Raw genomic sequence first — 19549 nt, 5'->3', positions numbered from 1 at the left:
CTTCTCCGCTCGACTTAGATGAAAAGTTTCAGCGGACTGAGAAGAAGATATCACATTATATGGCGCAAAGTTTCCCTGATTCCAGCTATGTGATTCACTAGTAACAACGTGCACATTGTCCGTGCAATCGTCGACGGAATGTCAAAGTAGTGAACAAACATTTGTTAACGTTGGCCGAAGCGCGGATAAATGTCAGGCACTTTGGAAATCACAGCCCTTGCTACGATGCTAATGCCACCACATACACTGCCACAGTAAAAAAATATATATTCGAAATTTAGAATATTTATTCCACTCACTCTTTTTAAGCGTTTATTGATGAACGCCTAATCGTGTAACTCAAGTTTCTACGTATATTGACGATTAGAAATCCTATCCTGCGATTGGTTGAAACTGACAACTCCTATAAATTCGTTGATATTTTAGCCAATTATAAGATAGGATTCTATCTGTCACAGAATATAGAAATTGCTTTACTCGAATACCCCTTGGGTTATTCCATTCGGCGAAATGTTTGCACACATTTATCATTGTTCATCATGCCTATTGTCATAGGATATGCACGATTTGTACAACTTCTTAGTATTAAGCGATTAAAATTAAGTAGGTGATTCATGTTGATTCTAATCATTAGTCATAATTGTAATTCTGGATCATTCATTGAGATTATCTTCTTGCATGGTGAAGAGGTATGTCAGTTAGTGATTATATTATGACAAATTCTATTCCAGGCTATCACCTAAACATCATTATTCGGAAGAATTTCAAAGAAATATACCTATTTTCTTGTTGCATACTTTTTAAAGCGTGAATTTTCTGTACTCGGGTTTTAGTTTTTACAGTTATATTTTTATGACAGTACAACTTGCGCTATAACTTTCTTCTATCAATTCCTTTTAATCATACTTAATAAACACAAACTTAATTTTATATCAGGTATATCATAAGCGCTGTCTTTTCATTACAATTATCGTAAATGAAGAAATAGAGTTATCAAACTAACATAAAAATATTTTTTGTCTGCCTGAATTGCTAGGAATGTCAATTGTAACATTTTCAATTGAAGAGTTAAAGGAACACTATTTATCTCTATGTAAGTAATATATTTGGTATTGTAAGTAAATAAAATATAATTATTTATTTAATTATATTATTTGTTTATTAATAAAATGTATATTTAAGTTCATAGTTATATAAGTATTTATGTATATTAGTGTCTATATATGTAAGTATTAATTTTATATATTTATCTAATCTAATATTAAATGGCTCTCCATGAAGAACCCCCGTACAGAACACTCGCCTCAAAAATGTTATAGCATACCATACAATATATGATCAAATAGCTTTATCATATGTAATATAAGCTTTATCCAATAAAACATTTGAACCAACAATAGATTTTCGATTACGAATGTTTCTGCTCCAATGAATTTTAATTAAAAACCGCCGAAGTTACAATATCCGCACCATGGTAGTAACAATTTCGATCAATGTGGAATAATTGGATGTCATCAGAACACTGAATTGGGCTCACGTGCCTGTGTTTGATATCAATCGTTGCCTGATGAACTCCAATTCACTTTGACTTTTGATATTTATTAAATAGTTCGTAGTACCCACGGTCAATTATTTCTTTGGCTTTCCTTATGAAAAAGGCACCATCACCTAACTGTAGCGAATGTGATGCCATAGAAGATGCTTATCATGTAATAATGGAGTGCGTTCGGAATGAGGCTGAGAGATATAATTTTTTCATGTCAATCAATTACAACTGCGAGGTTGGTATATGTAATAGTGTCTTGGCCTCCCCTACTTCGGACGACGCTATGGCACTTTTTGGTTTTTTTTTATGGTTTTTTTTTTTAAGGTAGCGGAGAAACGAATATTAAATCTATAATATTGTAAGAACTATGAGGGTGGCATATTCTGTTTAAAAAAAAAAACGCTCTATAATAATATAGAATAAAAAACCCACGGTCAGTACCCTTTTTCTCTTTTTATGCATGAGATAGGGAAGCATTTGACCACAATCATGCCTGATGGTAAGTGATGATTTGACGGTGGTAAGTGACGATATGCTTACTTAGAAATTGCCCATTGACTCTTTCCTCGAAGACGCCCAGATTGTACTTAACGGGAAACAGGTTCGCTGGCAGAGAATTCTAGATCTTAGCTGTTCATATTTAGAAACGAGGAAGTGAAACGCTTCGTACGAGCTGATAGGATATTAACCAAGTTATCATTTATTAGGACTGTTAAAACAGCTCCTTTATTACTCGTAAGTCACTGTCTATAATCTTCAACCAGGTTCTTCATCAAGCACCTGGGGGTTAAACACACACACACACACACACACACAGACAGACACACACACACAAACGCTCACCCTCACATACGAGCGCACCTTTTTGATTGAATCATCATCATTAAGATCCACTCTCTTGTCGGTGTAGTATTCTTCGTTCTTGCCTATCAAAGGCCATTCCTTTGACTTCTTTATAAGACATTATTCGCCTTCTCTACATTTTTTTCTACGTGTTTACGAAAGCTTTTCGTGGTCTCCCTCTCTTTCCTTCTATCTTGATTTTTGTTTCGTTTGAATACATGTAGGTAAATCTGTTGTGTAAAAATTACACGCGAACATAAAAACAAAGTCTGACTAATACCTACGCTTGTTAATGTAAGAAATACTGGCTCGTCGACAGCACAAATAAATCACGAACTAGAAAATCATTGATTAGAATCATTAATTGTCATTGTGACGTCATGCGATGCAAATGATTTCACAAGAGATATATGATCTTAGGAAATGATCATTATTTGCTCACGATTGTGATTCGTGAGTTGATATTATATCTAATGAGGTAGATGCTATGTTGCACGACGAAGTTTAAAAAGTCAAAAGCCGATGTCATTCAGATAATAGGAGAAGGGCCTATCTCAAGGTTTCGTACTGTACCTGAGATGATCAAACCGTCATTAAAACACATTGTTTTATTATGTTTCTTCCGGGCTGTAAAAACTAAACATAAAATGTCTTATTACCAAATGAAGACTAAGTAATGATAATCGAAACGGAAGATGACGCCAGATTCTTCATAAACGTAAGGTATTTATTATGATCATTAAAATCCGTGGGCTTCTTTCATAGTGCGGCCAATAATTTAATTCTGGTATTATCTTTAGTCAGTTGGTTGATTGATTATTTTTTTTTACATATTCAATCGGTAATACCGTTAATTTTCCCGATTAAGTATGTTGTAAAAGTCGACAAAAATATTGTGCCCTCTCTGTCCTACCTTTTGATCTGTCATCGAACACGGTTCATCGTATATTATGTCATATATTAGGATATTCATTATAAGTGCCAGCTTTGTAACTGTAGTTACACTGTAGTACCACCAGGCATGTGCCGTGGGAACATTCCCTGCAAAAAAAATAGCTTTATTACCTAACCTTTAGGCAGACAGTAGCAGAGTACAAGAAAATATAATTGTGCTGTTATCTTTTTTAATGTGTGCGTGTACAATAAAGAATATTTGATTTGATTTAATTTTGACCTATTTTAGAAAAAAAGCAGCCCTACTATTAAAAAGTTTTTACAAGTTTTTACACTTTAGGAACATTTCCGGGAACGGCACTTCACTGCGTAGGCTGTAAAGTCAAAGCCAGCCACTCATTGAATTAAACATACTCAATAATTACATTATTATTGTCGCAAATCTAGGCGCGCCTCATAGTATGACAACGTTGTGTCACGTATTTATTGAATACATGTATAAATCCAATTAATGACGTAATGGTCACAAGAAAGATCATTTGAAATGCACATCGTGACCATTCGTGACCGAGTCTTGAAACACTAGGAAGAGAAACGTGTACTTTTGCTTAACATATTAGGTCATATCGAGCACATATATTGAGGCAGTATTCCCACGCAAAAACCTTTGATATAAAAAGAAGACATTTCAAAGTCCAGAGGCTTTTAATTCCTTCTTACAACAATAATACTTCTTCTAAACTTTAAATATTTAAATAAAAGCTTAGAACCACAACACAAAGTACTTACCTAAAATCATCATTATTATTTGTATTTCGTTTCCATATCTCAGGCCTATGGAGTCCTTTTAAGAAGGTGTGGGTGAAGCTATTGTATGTCGTTTCCATATCTTAGGACTATAGAGTCCCGGACTTTTGCAAGGCGTGCGTGGGGCCGAAGCCAACACGTAGAGGCCCTTTAAGACAATTTAATCTAAATGTGGTGTGACACCAACAGGCCTGTATGCACTATGGGAGTGCACCCAAAGACAATCCCCGGCTCGTGTAGGACTATTGCAGATTATTATTGTATATCATTATTATTATTGTAGTAATACGTACTTGGACCCAGATTTACCCAATACTATTTAAGCGTAAAAATCTACTTTGTTAATTATTTGGGTTAATTTTTTGTTGACATTATTTTATTATCATTTTCGACGATCATATTTATGTTGTTACCGTTTTATATTGTGTCTAAAATGTGTTGTATAACTAAATGTGAAATAAATGAATCTAATCTAATCTATTACATCCTAAATTTAATTCGAATACCTGTAAATTGATAAAATGGATTCTTTTAAATACGTGAATTGTCCCGGAATGGATTACATTAAGTAAAGGTACACATTTCGGAATGGGGATGAGGTTGTGAAGTCAGCTCAGCAGATTATAACGAGGTTTGGTTGAAAGGTCTGCGAAAAGCTGTGGGGCTGTTTCGGTGATTAAAAGGAGAATTATTTTTAAAAACTTTGGTCCCTTCCCTATTTATATGATATGAAATACTCCATGTTTTCCCTTTATGTTCCTGACATACAACTAGTATTTATATAAAACAGATAATTCATTTCAAATATACTTTAATATATTTATTGCACCAAAGTAAAAGAATAAAGTTACAAGAAACAATATTCCGAATAAAATGTAATATTACTGGTGATAGGCACACTTTACCCTATTTTACTTTATTCGACTAGAGAAATCCTTTTAGAAAAACTATTCTCCGACAACAAAGCTGCACAAAATTTTATTTATATTTTATTTGTAAACCATTAAAATCTACCCACTCTGTTGAAATAAAATATATCTTTTATCCTAACAAAATTTGCAAATCCCTTTTCGGACTCTAGCCCCGCTGAATTAGCAAGTTTGCTTAATATATAAACAAAGCTTACGCAAAATGTATACTGAAATGTAAATAAAGTGACTGCTCTGATAGTTAATATTTATTTAGGACTTAGGTTTACATTGCTGCTGTCATCCATTTTACAATCTGAGGGTAAAAACATGGCCGCTAGAAATCCAGCTGGAAAAGAAAATATGTTTTAGATTAGAATTAAGGGTCTTTTGCTCTACACTGGTAGTGTGTGGCGTGGGTTATGTATCAAAAACGAAGCTAGGATATGACACGTAAAAGGCATTGGTACCCATGGCCTGTGTTTTCCTGAAAACTAAAGGATTCTTTTCAGACTAAGTTGGATAGGAATCTCCATGAAATTCTAATTGGATTTTCAGCAATTTTTTGCGGAAAATCAATCAGTGAAGTTGTCGGATGAAACAGAATTAATTCTACATACATATTTTCACTTCGATATTTTCTAGTAAAGAAAAATGACGTGCTCGCCCGCGCAATCTTGGGATTTCCTTTCGTATTTCTGTCTACAATTGCTCCTGATAAGCGATTCATAGTGTGACACACGCGACAACGAATATTTATGTGAGCATCTTTAATTTCCTACAACTTTATTTCTTTAGATGGGTGACTTTCTATAACCCCATCTTATTGTAAGTAGTTATTATAAAAGGAAACCTTTTAAAAATCTTAACAATTTAGCCAAAGAGGTTTGGAATGAGGATTGGCAACTGGCGGGCTGACTGTACAATAAGTCAGCCTGCCAGTCAGTTTTTCTATTCATACTTCAATGTTTGTATGAAAACTATATTTTATCGTGCGTCAACGTACGTCAATAACACATGCGCCTACCGGAAGGGTCGTGAGTCGTGTGTCAACAACAATCAGCAGGTTCTGCGCAGCAACCGCGCCGCGCGACTTATATCGAGGGTTTCGACCAATAGACGCAGCGAATACTATCTACGTGGGTACACGTCGTACGGCTATTTGGTCAAAGTGCTCGATATAATAAGTGCCGCGCGCGACACGGTTGCCGTGCCGCCTGAACTGACCCCACAAACAAAACTATTCGGCGCTTACGATGTTGCTAGCGTGTGCAAATATGTAAAACACAAAATATAAATATGAAGTGTCTATACTAACAGAAAACCAATGCGACATATCCAACCAGCATAAGAGTACAGTGATCAGCGAGGACCGTAGCGATCAGCTGAACGCTCATGAAGCCAAATCCTCGCGCCACTATCACCGACAAGCAAGTTGCCATACCTCTGTAAATAATGTACATTATTTCATCAGTAGTCGTATTGATTACATTGCACCAATCTGGCCCGAGACATTTTCCCCTTTTTACCCAACATCATTGATTAAGAGTTCGGTTTCTACGAATCAAATATATAATTGGGAAAATTATTTATTAGAAAAAAATATTTAATTAACTTAACCATTTGTCAATTTTCGACTGTTAGGCGGCTTAGAAACATTGACAACAATATTGGCTTCTATTTCATGCATGGTGTTAACCAATTCTGATTCACCTATTACCAAAATAACTTCAAATGAAACCAACCTTAAATAAGTAGGATTCAGCTCCACTAAGTATGTATTGGCATTTCCCAAAATGACCGCCACGTACAAAAACGCATAAAACAACGCGATGCTCAAGAGTGGTATCTTCACGAAGAACAACAAAATGCCGCAAACTGTCGAGATGAAGAAGGTCAATAGCGTCGTCCTTTTCTTTCCAAAGGGTTTAACGATAAACGAGAGAAGGACATTTGCTCCGGCGGCTCCTCCGGAGTAGACCATAACGGCATAAAGCGTTAAGGAAGGAATCACATTGTTGCAGTCGACACTTGCCTGAAAATAAATTGTTAGGTTAGTTGGAGTCGTCGTTAAAAGTTAAATTCTTTCTAATTACCTAATCTTTATTTTGTGTACCCCATATATTTAGCCTTACATAATGATATAAATATAGGTAAGTAAATGAAGTTGTAGTAGTATTGTACTGAGAAAGTAGGTTCAAATAAAATTGAAATAATATGTGCACTTGGATCTCCGTACTTAGTTGGAATTTAGAATTTCTCCGTGCTTACTTTGGAGTAAGTATACAATTTATCGATCTACTAGATTTTTTTCTTAACTTTATAATTTACGTTTGCGTGTTTTATTGATTGATTCATATCTCAAAATTGAAATATTCTTGATGCAGTCCAGTTTTGTATTTAAGGGTCAAACACAGTTGCAACTTTATCATCATCATCATCTCCATAGCGTTATCCCGTTTTCACGAGGTCCGCTTAAGTAATCGGAAGATTTGACAAGTCTGGTTTTTTACAGAAACGACTGCCTGTCTGAACTTCCAACCCGCGAAGAGAAATTCAGCCCCATACAGGTTCAGTTGCTTCTTTGTATTAGCTTAATTTCCTTTTTGAAAGTCGGCACTAATTAAACAATTAAACAACGAACTAACATTGTGTTTGGGTCTGGCGGCAGTGCTCGCAACTTCGCAAAAAGTTTTCCCTGAACTGTCGTTACTGCTGAAATATGCGTTTGCTATGGTAGGTATCCACATCGTAAAACCAGTCGACCTGAAACAATAAAATAAATACTTAAAAGCCTGTTTGAAAGTCTATATCAGATTGACTTTATCAGCGCATGATGTAACACACAGTAAGCTATAATTAATGGCATCGAAAGAATATAGTCAGATACTTAGAAAAGTATTGTATTTCACATTTGAGTCTTATGACTTACGTCATATAAGCACACAGAAGCAAATAGTAAACAACAGCAGAATTTTTGAGTAGAGGAGGCTTGAATAGAGGAGCTGTTTGATCCCACATCTTTCGAATAAACGAAACTTTATCGTTTTGTTTTGTGTCCGTAGATGCTACAGTATCATCTAGATACAGTGCTGTGACCTGCAATAGAAAGTCCAATTTAAATTTTAAAGTCGGCTGGAGTCCTTTTTTGCCCGGTTGGAGAAGTAGTTAAATGCCATCTGAAGCGAATCTATAATAAGCCACGTCAAAAGAGTCCTTTTAAAATGTAGGCCTTCTGATTATTTAAATACTGCATCTTTAAATTCTGGATTTAAGTATATAATTAATGATTAAACAATAATGATTGATCTTTTTAATTTATTATGCTCCTCTTTTATTACATAAAATAGACCTCACATTGTGAATATAATAAAATCATTGATTAACTTACAGGGAAATCACCCTTTGACCTGGTATTCCATATGTAAATACATTTTAATGCTTTTAAAGCGTTCTTCTCTTGTCCTTTGCTCAGAAGAAACTTTGGACTTTCACATAACACCGCTATACCTACTACTCCAAAGACTCCTGGCAAGCTGATCATCAGCAACAGAAGATGCCAAGGTCGGTACTCCATGTTCAACCAGGATATCGGTATCGAAAACCTGGCGCTGAAGACTGGGAGAGCGATCGCTGTAAAACGGTAATGTGAAACATAATGCACACGTACGGTGACGAGCATTAATATGTATACACTTTGGTACCATGTCACATTAACTTTTTTGGCAAATTGAACTGTAAGTCTCACTAAATGTCAAATATGTTAGTGCGACAGAGTCCTAAAGTGGGTACATCATATTGCACTGTACTCACGCCTTATTTTCTCTGCTTTTCAAAACGCTTCATATATTTCAATTACAATATATTTAACAAATATTTTAATAAGCCTAGGCTGTTGAGGTTGGTCATTGACCTAGATGAAAGCAGAAGACTTCAAATTCAGTGTCAGCTTTGTTTGATTATAATTATAAACTTAATAATGACATCTTCTGTTGACTTGTTGTGGACAGAGCGGTGAATATCATCATCAGCTGTTAGCTCTGCTGGTGTGTAAGTATAAGGCCTTACCGCAAATTATCAGTTGGCTGCACATGGTAGCACTCGCCATGAGGAACATGCAGCGACTACGGTAACGTCTCGACGCGCTCTCACCCAACAGCACGAATGCTGCTGCGTTCGCTGATGATGTACTGGAATCACATGAATTCATATTATTATCATCTAAACTCACAACAGTCACGTTGCTGTGACATAACGTACAATCAAAAATATTTTTTCTGATCGTCAACAAGTTTATCTTTGATAATTACGTTGAATAAATGAAGTTATAATTTTGAAAGAAGAAAACAGATATAATGTTCTAGTTAGTCACCTGTAGCATTCACCATAACATTCTATAAACATAATATTAATATTACACAGAAAAAAAAAACTTATTACTCTTGTTTAAAAACTAAACAAATATAGAACATCCCGTTGAAATAAATAAAAGCCATATCAATTTCCATTTACAATGTCAGGAAGTAAATACTTACAAAGTAGCGGATAAAAACTTCAATGTTGCCAAATAAGCAAAACTGGAAGCGACACTCGTGGCTATATTTAGTAGTATTCCAATTGGCATGGCTATTAATAGTGTCTTCCTTCGACCTATTGTATCCACACAAAGTCCCCATGCGTATGATGATACCATAACACCTGCGACAGGAAAATTTGCATTTTGACAATGACAGTACAATTAGAACGGCCTCTATGGTCCAGTGGTTGAGCGTTGGGCTCACGATCCGGAGGACCCAGGTTCGAATCCCGGTGGGGACATATCACAAAAATCACTTTGTGATCCCTAGTTTGGTTAGGACATTACAGGCTGATTGTCCAAAAAGTAAGATGATCCGTGTTTCGGAAGACGTGTTAAGCCGTTGGTCCCAGTTACTTATTGATGTAAGTAAGTAGTCGTTACATGAGCCATGTTAGGGGCCTTTGGCGGCTCAATAATAACCCTGACACCAGGGTTGATGAGGTTGGTAATTCACCTCACAACCCACACGATAGAACAGAGAGATTAGAATTACTCAGTATGAGGCTACACTGCCGTAAGAAAAATCTTGGGAAGTTCCATGCCGCTTTCCCAAGCATCAAAGAAGTCGACTAAGGCTTTCGCGTTAATTTATCGTCATGAGTACTATGATGAAAATGAATAACCTCTAAAACTTACCCATCAAAGGCATTGCAGACATAGCACCCTGCTGACTGGTCGTCAGTCCGAAGTCACATGCTGCTGCCGGCAAGACCACCGACAGTGCAAATATATCAAGGTACATCGCCAGGATGATCAGACAGCAGGATATCAGCATGGCCATATTATATTTTCCGAAACCTGTGTAATATACAGGGTTTAGTGACATCGTAACGAATACTGATGGGGATGACTCAGACCATGATTCTGCATTGATATCAAGTGGAATTTCCTGACAGACAATTCATATTTTTTTTGGGTTTTATTTTAATTAAGTATTTTAAGATCCAGAATCAAGGTTTGCCAGCGAGCTATGGAGCGCAGTATGTTAGGTGTTAAACTGATCGATCGCATTAGAAACACGACGCTGCGCTCCAGAACTCAAGTGGCAGATGTTGGAGAAAAATCCGCTAAACTGAAGTGGGAATGGGTGGGACATGTCTGCCGTATGCATCCGGAAAAGTGGACCAAAATTACAACTGATTGGTCCCCACAGGGTCGTCGACGTCGAGGTAGACCACGACGACGGTGGAGGGACGGGCTAGACGCCTTCTGGCACACCTGGCGGAACGATGCCCAAGACAGGGAGGGTTGGAAAGGGAAGTGGGAGGCCTTTGCCCAGCAGTGGGACATTAATTAGGCTACAGAAAAAAAAAGTTCCATACTTTTGCGACGCAAAATTCCACTTGATATCAACTCAGAATCATGGGCTCAATCATCCCTCAAAGTTTCCATTACGATGTCACGTTCGCATGTCCCACCCCTCAATCAAACATTTTACGTGTTATGTATGCTTTTGATTGAAATATTTTTTAACTTACCTGTTACATCTAATGCCTCCTCAAAACTACATTTACGTGGTGATGAGTCTTTCAATACATCCATCGTTAATAAAGTTAATGTTAGTTCAATAATAAGTAATATTAACCTATTGGGCCGTTGGCGGCTCAATAATAACCCTGACACCACGGTTGCTGAGGCTGGTATTCCACCTCACAACCCACACGATAGGATGAGGATTAACTTATTTCATTTGAACACTCATTTTCACAATTTCTTTGTACAATTACAGAATTATCGAGTTAAATATACAATATTATGATTTGCATCTAGAGTATTTGATGCTGAGTACTGCAGTGGTAGAAATATTCACTCGTAATTTATGATTGCACAATAATATTGCAATAATATACAGGATGTGAGGAATTGAATACCTACTAATATTATAAATGAGAAAGTAACTTTGTCTGTTTCTTACATTTCTTGCTCAAACCGCAGAACCGATTTTGATGAAATTTCGTATAGAAATAGATTAGTTTACTTTTTATATTGTTTATGGATGGATTAATCGAAGTTCATGTGGAAGGAATCGCGGGTGAAAAGCTAATATAATAATAATATCATATGGTACAATTCTTTTTTTTGTCTTTTTTTTGAGTGTGATAAGGGCAGGGGGATGGAATATCTTTTTTAGGGTTCCAAACCTCAACAAGAAAAACTAGATAGGATTACTTTCTTGTCCGTCAGTCTGTCCGTGTGACATTAAAATGACGCACGACCTGCGAATTTGGGCTTGTTTGATTCGTTTTGATGAGCATTCTGACCCTAATTTATTTTCAGATTTACGGCAATGTGGCAAATCGGAACTCTCGGTGCGCGAGTCGGGGTTCGCACTTGGCCGACTTTTTTTACATGTACTATGTTTTTCTCAGCTATGTTTATGTTATATACTTATGGTAGATTTATAGCAGTAACATTCTTTATTTGAACAGACGAACGGGAAGCTCAGAGGGTTTTCACTCGAATTCTCAACCTTTGTGTTCTCCCACTTATGCTCTTTTGCAAAGTACGCTAATCTCGATATTAACGTAGTATGTACGTACACTGTTTACGGGTAAAATAATATAATTATAAAAAAAAACATATCTGTCGTACACCCTATAGTATGTATAATCACCATAAATTGAAAAGATAAGAACAAAGATCTATCTGTCTGCTGCAAATTTATTCGTGTTATCATATCAGTATGAAGAAATATAATATATTTATGTCTAAATTATACTTTCTATAACAATTTAATTGGTGTAAATACCACCATACCGACCCCAGAGATAGATATAAAAAGACCTAGACTGGTATGCACGTATGGTACCTTGACCTATTCTCACGGACCTATTCTGGAGAAACTATCTGGATTCTCACTCATAATTGACATTTGAATGATCTTACAAAATATGTCTGTTTGATATTTAAATTTTATATACACTACTACTTACCTACCTTACAAAGAGCAACATTTCAAAATGTGAACACAAATATGAACAAGTAACTTATCACACGGTGGATTATATTCACTTCTACTTCTTCCGGAGTATTATATTTAGTATTTTCATACATAAATATCACGTCTATTTAAAGAAAGAAAGAAAGATAGATAAAAAGAAAGAAAAAAAGAAACATTTATTACTCCCGGACACCACAGACACAGACAGACAGGTACATTACATTCAACACAGGACAGAAACCACACGGAAATAAATACACAAAAAAGAACACCAAGACCCACCGGGGTAAGCAGAGGCTATGGAATTCCATTTGCTTCGATCCTGGCGTACTTCTCTTGCTTCCCTCACATTCATTCTGTGTTTGTATTGTTACTGTGGCGTCCTCTAATAATAAATACTTTCTTTCTTTCTTTCTTTCTTTCTTTCTTTCTTTCTTTCTTTCTTTCTTTCTTTCTTTCTTTCTTTCTTTCTTTCTTTCTTTCTTTCTTTCTTTCTTTCTTTCTTTCTTTCTTTCTTTCTTTCTTTCTTTCTTTCTTTCTTTCTTTCTTTCATTAATCGTTTTAAACACGCACGTCGGTGCAGAGTAGATCGAACTAAACCTTTTTTAAGAACATCTCCAATTTGGTCAATGTAGGTCTTTCTAGGTCTTCTTCTGCCAGCCTTACCAATAACCGTCGCCTTATATTATATCGCTTTCGTAATCCTATTATCCTTCTTATTATAAATGTAATATTTCGTACTTGCTGTTATGCTGGGTTGATAATTCTATGCTAGACTGGGAACTGTCAAAATAGCCTGTAATTGGCTTTCTTTTAGTCTATCTTGTCAAATAAATATCCCAATTGCAAAAACATCAAAACAGCTCTACCTAAGTATTATATTACAGTAACTAAAGATCTATCTGTGAATCAAATCATGATCAAAAAGTTGGTTTGTCACACATCTGCCCATTTACAATATAAACAAAAACCTAAAAAAAACACAGACATTATGGTGTACCTAATCACATCATAATATCTAGTCATAAGCTTGACCTTGCTAAAACACATATGTGATGATGTCATGGTTTAGTAATATCAGCCCAAAAAAGTAAACAAAGGAATGGTACCTACTCGCAGTTGTAAATCAACATACAGTTTGCGGCTAAAACGTTTTTTCCCTTCTCAATTTAAATTAATCCCTTAAATTCGGAAACCATTAGAAAACAAAACACTACTTTTCTTTATTAAACACAGATGACACACAACATGAAATGAAAGACACAGAAAGGCACAACAAGAACCCATTTATAGCACAGGTATAAATTTCTTCCAAACCACCTTTTTCACAAGGAAAATTGTTATGATAATACAAATACATTAACACCTCTAAATTAAAAAAAGAATAAAACAATTTTGATCCAAATATAATGAGATGTCAGCCACGACATTTTGAAAAGGTGAACGTCGTGACTTTAATATCTTATGACTTTTAAAGGGATTAAAATAAAATTAAAATAAATTAAATACATTAAACATACTAATACTAGAGATATGAATAATCTTCCGTTGAAATAAAACAAACGAAATAAAGAGATGATATATTATTTATTTCGGTTACATCAGATGGAAGAATAACTACCTACAGCTGCATAATTATTTTGATAAAAATAATGGTTAATATATGTACAGGCTCATAATAATGTATTTTAAATAAGATCAGTTCCATATTTTTCCGACGGAACATTGATATTAACTCAGAATCATGAGCTGAATCATCCCCTCAGTTTCGGTACAGTGTACTAACACCCTGTATAATGCTTCACGTATATTATATGAGAATATCTTGTGTGCTTTTGGTTTAGTGTATCTAAAAACGACTTATAGACCCGCAAACACAAACATAGTCGAAGCAAACGGGCATAATAATGTAAATTATGTGCTGTTAAGAACAGTCAGGATATGGCAGTCAGGATTTCTTTTTAATGTGTCTCCTTCAAATGTGGAATCAAATTCAACATGGCCGCTTTTTATACTCGTCGTAAACAAAAAAGTAAAAGCACGAAATGGTTCTAAATCAATGTGTTATACATGCCAAAAATAATCAACGGACATAATTAATTTATTCAAGGTAGAATAATGTAATCTTAACCTATTTGTAGTGCAACCGCGGAAGTTAGCTGGTATTGGCAATAGATGTCGCTAACACTACATTCTCGTAGTGGAGTAATGAAATGGAGTATATTCCTTACCCCCTCAGATCGATGGGAGTAGACTTGTACACTCATATGGACATATACACTTGCCAATGTCACATTAACTTGTTTGACAAATTGAACTGTAAGTCTCATTAAATGTGATGATAATATGACTGGGTTTTACTCGTATAGCGGGTAGCTATATGATATTGAACATGACTATTATTCAGTAGCGGAAGTGTCTATGTGGATTGTTTGTGTATGTATTGTGACGGGTGTAATTATGTGTGTAGGGATTCAAGGTGTACCTACCTAATAATTTAGTATGGTTGGCACATACTCAGATAAAATAAGAGATCGGTACGTATCAAAAAGCAAAGACTTTATGTAAGAACAAAGGAACAATTTATATTCCTATATATAGAGAGAGGTATAATAGAGAAAATGTGTGTGTTCAGCCTCGGTCGTCGGTTTCTATCTGTCCGCAAAAATAACCGAATCCTTTCAAATAATTCAAAATATGAGAATTCGAATAATCAACCAAAAACTATCTCACGGCCAGCAACAAACACATAGTATGTAACAGTAAATTTTCCGACGTTATTTAATTTAAAGACATTCAAAATATTTGCCTAGAATTTAGGCACATCACAAACACTTCATACAAAAAACCTCGTTTTACACAGACACTACACATTGATGTTGTCGTACAGGCGCATCTGTGACGTATGACGCCCATACGATTGTAGACCAAAATAAAACTGAGAGGGGTGAGGTAAACTTAGCTCAGCCGCTGATGGGGAGTGGACAATTTCCGTTGTATACATTATACCTAATTCTATAATTTAGGTCCAAATAGTCCTTAGATATTAGTGTACCGACCTAGGTACATGAGACCATTTGTGTCGTTCACAAAAATAAAACCATTAACTAAAAAATATAATTAAAACTAAAGTACAGGTAACAAGTTTAAAAAGTTGCGTGTCACGTGGTGAAATTTTAATTAAATTTATTACTTCGTTGGATAAAAGTTTTATTAATTTCTCGCTCGCATGTACACGATACCGCACTACTTTCCAAGCTTTTCAGATAGGGTTTAACAACAGCGGACTTGGGGTAATTTCAGGTATGAAATTAAATCCAGTTTTGTAACCAAAATAGCTCAATTTTCGCTAGATGCCTGGTCTGCGACAATGCTTAATGAATATGTATTTTAACACTTTCACGGACACTGATGATTGGTCATTGACCTTTCATTCATGATAGTATCCAGTTGACATCGGGACATTGTGTTAAAAAGATTATTGCTTACAGCGAGGACAATGAAAAATGAGGAAAATAACGATTACTTTTATTTAAAAATTTTAGTCTTTCAAAATCCGTGATAGACATGTTCGGTGAACGCTTGAGTTACATGGCAGGCTATTACATACGAGGTGGAGGTGTACCTTCGGAGATGCAGACAGGGCTGATGATAATTAGGTTATGGTAATATAATCTCTTTCATTCTCTTCTACCGTGTGGGTTGAGAGGTGGATTACCAACCTCATCAACCCTGGTGTCTGGTGTGTATCTCTTTCATTATTACATTCTTGTAACTTATTTTTTGACATGACTTATTGCACATTTGCCAGAAATGGCATTAACTACTTGCCTGGACGAATGGGGGCCGCTGTGGGCTCTTACCGGGTATTCTGGTAACTGATATCAACTGGCCACTGCAGTGTCACCTAATTCTCTACGGAGATAGGTTGTCTGTGATCTGATGACCTCCCCCCCCCTGGCATAAATGCTGGATCCGCTCCTGACCACCTGCAAACTCAACAGCTTGTTCCGAACGGTAACTAACTATTCAAATTGCTTTATTAGTTACAGTACACAGAAAAAGCTAAATAAACTTACATCCCCGAATAAAACACTCAAAGGTGAATGGGTTTAGACTAACGAGTCGGCGGCATTTAATGGGACAGAGGGCCGTTTAGAGGTACGTGTTCGGTCGCCCTCCGACCTCTGACCTTTGTAATAAACTGGCGACTTGTTCTAACTCCGGTCATCAGGATTTACTAATATTGTAATTAATTACTGAATTCTAAGTAAGTGAACCTCCCTACGGCGCGAAGAAATTCGAGCGGTATCAAAACAAGTGAGTGATATGTTAGTTTTACACGTCAATGGATATTGTATGAAATAATGAGTCATGACGTCAAAAAAAATCCGGTCAACTGCGAGTCCGACTCGCAGAACGAGGGTTCCGAGGACTTAATTTTGCCGTTAAAATAGTATTGTCTCGAACATCGAAATAGATCGCGGTTGGCAACTGCAAATAAGTTTATACTTGATCGCATTTTATGGTGATGGCACAACAAATTAACGAATTTTGGATTTTTTCCGTTACTGGTGCTAAGAATTTCGTTTTTGCCAAATATCATGATTCTGGCACCTCGTAGGTTTTTGTTCCTCCACAAAATGTATAAAAATAAGGCTAGAAATGCCTATACCTTTGAATTGCGTTGATATAAAAGCTTAGGGGTTCGAAAACCTAAAAACATTCAAATGTCGAGCTCTTTGTCAAAATTCATGAATGTGGTTTGATACTGGCAACACTACCCTTATATCGCAGATCAATGCGATGTCGGCAAAATACTGTGAGGAGGATCCCTTATTTATTAAATTATTATAAAAAATGCATTTAGCTGCGTAGTATACAGTCCAGCATAGAAGTAAAATATGATTATCTCTTTTAATATAATAAGACCATAATTAATAAAATCACGGCGTAGATATAAGGAAGTCTTTGTACACATAGTTAACAGATAAGTAGAACATGTGGAAAATAATGAACTCTTTGTGCTAAAAGCATTTCAAGGTTGTCTTAGATAGAGCATATTGTTGATCGAAATCGAATCACTTGGTTGTAGTTCCTTCCTTCGAACCAATTATACCTAATGCAAAAACCTTCATTATAGTTACTATTAAAAACACGTAACGTATGTGTTTAGGGCCCTATCTCACTAGGATACCAAAGTGGCGCCACTAACAAAATGTATGTTGTTGTGTGAAGGATCACTTAAAGGAGGACTTACGATATCAATTTGTTGCCGACAACCAAAATCCGAAATATTTCCCACTGTTGTGGCGCAATCATGATGTCGTAGTGACAAAGGACCTTTAGGTTTTTTATTACCTAGGTAAAATAAAAAAAAAGCATATAATGCATGGTAAAAGTAGCATGGAGAATGCTACACCGATAGTGATGATGAAATAAAATCCTGATATATCACGCCTGTAGTATATGGTAGTGTGCAGAGCTGTGCGTCGGAAGATAACTTGCAGCCAGACTTGCAGCTAGTGACACTGCCTTCCTTATCAGGCACTTGCATTGGAGTTCTAAGATAGCTTGTCACATCCACCCTAGTAACCCTGACACCAGGGTTGATGAGGTCGATCATTGGTCTCACAATCCAAACGTGAGAAGGAGACACCTACCTTGTGACTTCTGTATTATTCCAGCTAGGCGTGTTCTAACGGACTCTGCAATGTACAGGTTAACTCTCTTCAAAGCTTTTAGACTTCAGGTGCGTATCCCAAAGCATAAATGGGATTGATACTATAAAATTCCGGCTTCTTTTATCGCCGAGCAATCTGCTCTTGATACCAATACCACTCATGGAAAAAGGCCCACCAATGCACTTATCTAAAATATTCTGGGTTTTAGTGAGAATATAACGCGATAATATTGTACTTAGTTTATGGGTTACTATTATTATGGAGTTATTCTTCTTCTTCAGCAGCCCCTCATTCTGCTTCCTTCTGCTGAGAATAACGCAAGATTTCACTCCACCTAAAGTGTTTATCTATTAATATGGGTTTGATAATTCTTATCTTAAGGCATTACGTTTAGAAAGGACACAAAACCTTTGTCTGTTTTACAGTAAACGACAAGATAAGCAGCTGATCGTGTTAACCTTTTTTTTTCCAACATAGAAACATTTTCCTTCTCGAAGCTAAATCTATATTGTTCATTTTTCAGTGGCAACGTGACGAGGCTCATGAATTTTTTATAGACAGTTGGTCTCCATTAGCATATTGCCCGAAACCTGCCAGAAACGTCGATATGAGAAGGGAAAAGTAACAAAAGGTAGAAAATTTCGCGCGAAAACTGTTATTCACTAAGATTTTCCTTTGGGATTCTTTCAGACCTTTTTGCTGTTATGTTTGGTTAGTAAATATAGGCTACGCGTAATTGCCCTGAGGTTTTCTTTTACCTTAAAACCTACTACTACTAGTCTGGTATGGTAAGTATAAAAGCGACAAATATTTTAACTTTTCTTTCTTGTCTATGCAAGGATTCAAATTCCAGTACAAAACATGAAAATCTGCTAAAACCCGATCAAGAAACTTAGCAATAAGATCGCCTATTGTGCATTTTTTTTTCTCTCTTTGTTTCTTTTCATTGTTTTGCAGTGAGTGAAATAAAACATGTATTTTTGTATTAGTCTTCTGTAAAAGGCGTTTGAATTGCTCTACTCAAAAGAAGTTACAAATACGAACTTCGTTTATTGCATACTTACTTTTTCTCTCATAAACATTTTGGGTTAACCTCAGGAAGATCGCAATTAGAGTTCCTCTGATAAACAAAATAGAAATAGGATTTCACAATATAGCAGAAGCAATTCAAACAACGACGTCGTAGAGAACTCCAGCAAAATCTTTGAAACAATACTTACTCCAGAATTTCTACTAATAATAACAATATCGTTGATTGAACATAGACTTAATACAAAAGACCTACTACAAGCGATAGTTATAAAACAAATAATTATTATGTTCTAGCAGTAACAGGATGTCCGCATT

General features: G+C 35.9%; 2 protein-coding genes across 3 annotated transcripts in view; one reads left to right on the top strand and one right to left on the bottom strand.

The window, feature by feature from the left end:
* The window catches only part of LOC126369807 (uncharacterized), a 192400-nt gene that overhangs the window by 95827 nt on the left and 77024 nt on the right, over positions 1-19549 (top strand). The gene's annotated exons all lie outside the window — the stretch shown is intronic.
* Positions 5255-11370, bottom strand: LOC126369643 (putative transporter svop-1). Of its 2 annotated transcripts, none has more exons than XM_050014178.1 (10): positions 11056-11370; positions 10214-10375; positions 9534-9696; positions 9067-9188; positions 8390-8631; positions 7931-8097; positions 7647-7764; positions 6744-7033; positions 6317-6444; positions 5255-5347 (listed from the first exon to the last, which is right to left on the bottom strand). In XM_050014178.1, exons 1-10 carry the CDS (start codon positions 11117-11119, stop codon positions 5268-5270), a joined length of 1536 nt encoding a protein of 511 aa, XP_049870135.1. In that variant the 5' UTR covers positions 11120-11370; the 3' UTR covers positions 5255-5267. The 2 variants fall into 2 exon arrangements, with proteins under 2 accessions (XP_049870135.1, XP_049870136.1); XM_050014179.1 differs by having other exon boundaries at positions 11163-11370.

Source organism: Pectinophora gossypiella, chromosome 9, assembly GCF_024362695.1.
Source record: "Pectinophora gossypiella chromosome 9, ilPecGoss1.1, whole genome shotgun sequence".
Lineage (NCBI taxonomy): Eukaryota > Metazoa > Arthropoda > Insecta > Lepidoptera > Gelechiidae > Pectinophora > Pectinophora gossypiella.
Note: the sequence above shows the minus strand (reverse complement) of the source record. Positions and strands in the feature narration are given on the sequence as shown.

Bases quoted from the DNA above. Each gene is read 5' to 3' on its own strand.
- LOC126369643 (XM_050014178.1), bottom strand. From the start codon at position 11,119: ATGGATGTATTGAAAGACTCATCACCACGTAAATGTAGTTTTGAGGAG. The intron at 8,098-8,389 runs GTAAGTTAATCA...TTTCTATTGCAG, and splicing joins GGTCAAAGGGTGATTTCCCT to GTCACAGCACTGTATCTAGA. The intron at 7,034-7,646 runs GTTAGTTCGTTG...ATTTATTTTCAG, and splicing joins CCGCCAGACCCAAACACAAT to GCAAGTGTCGACTGCAACAA.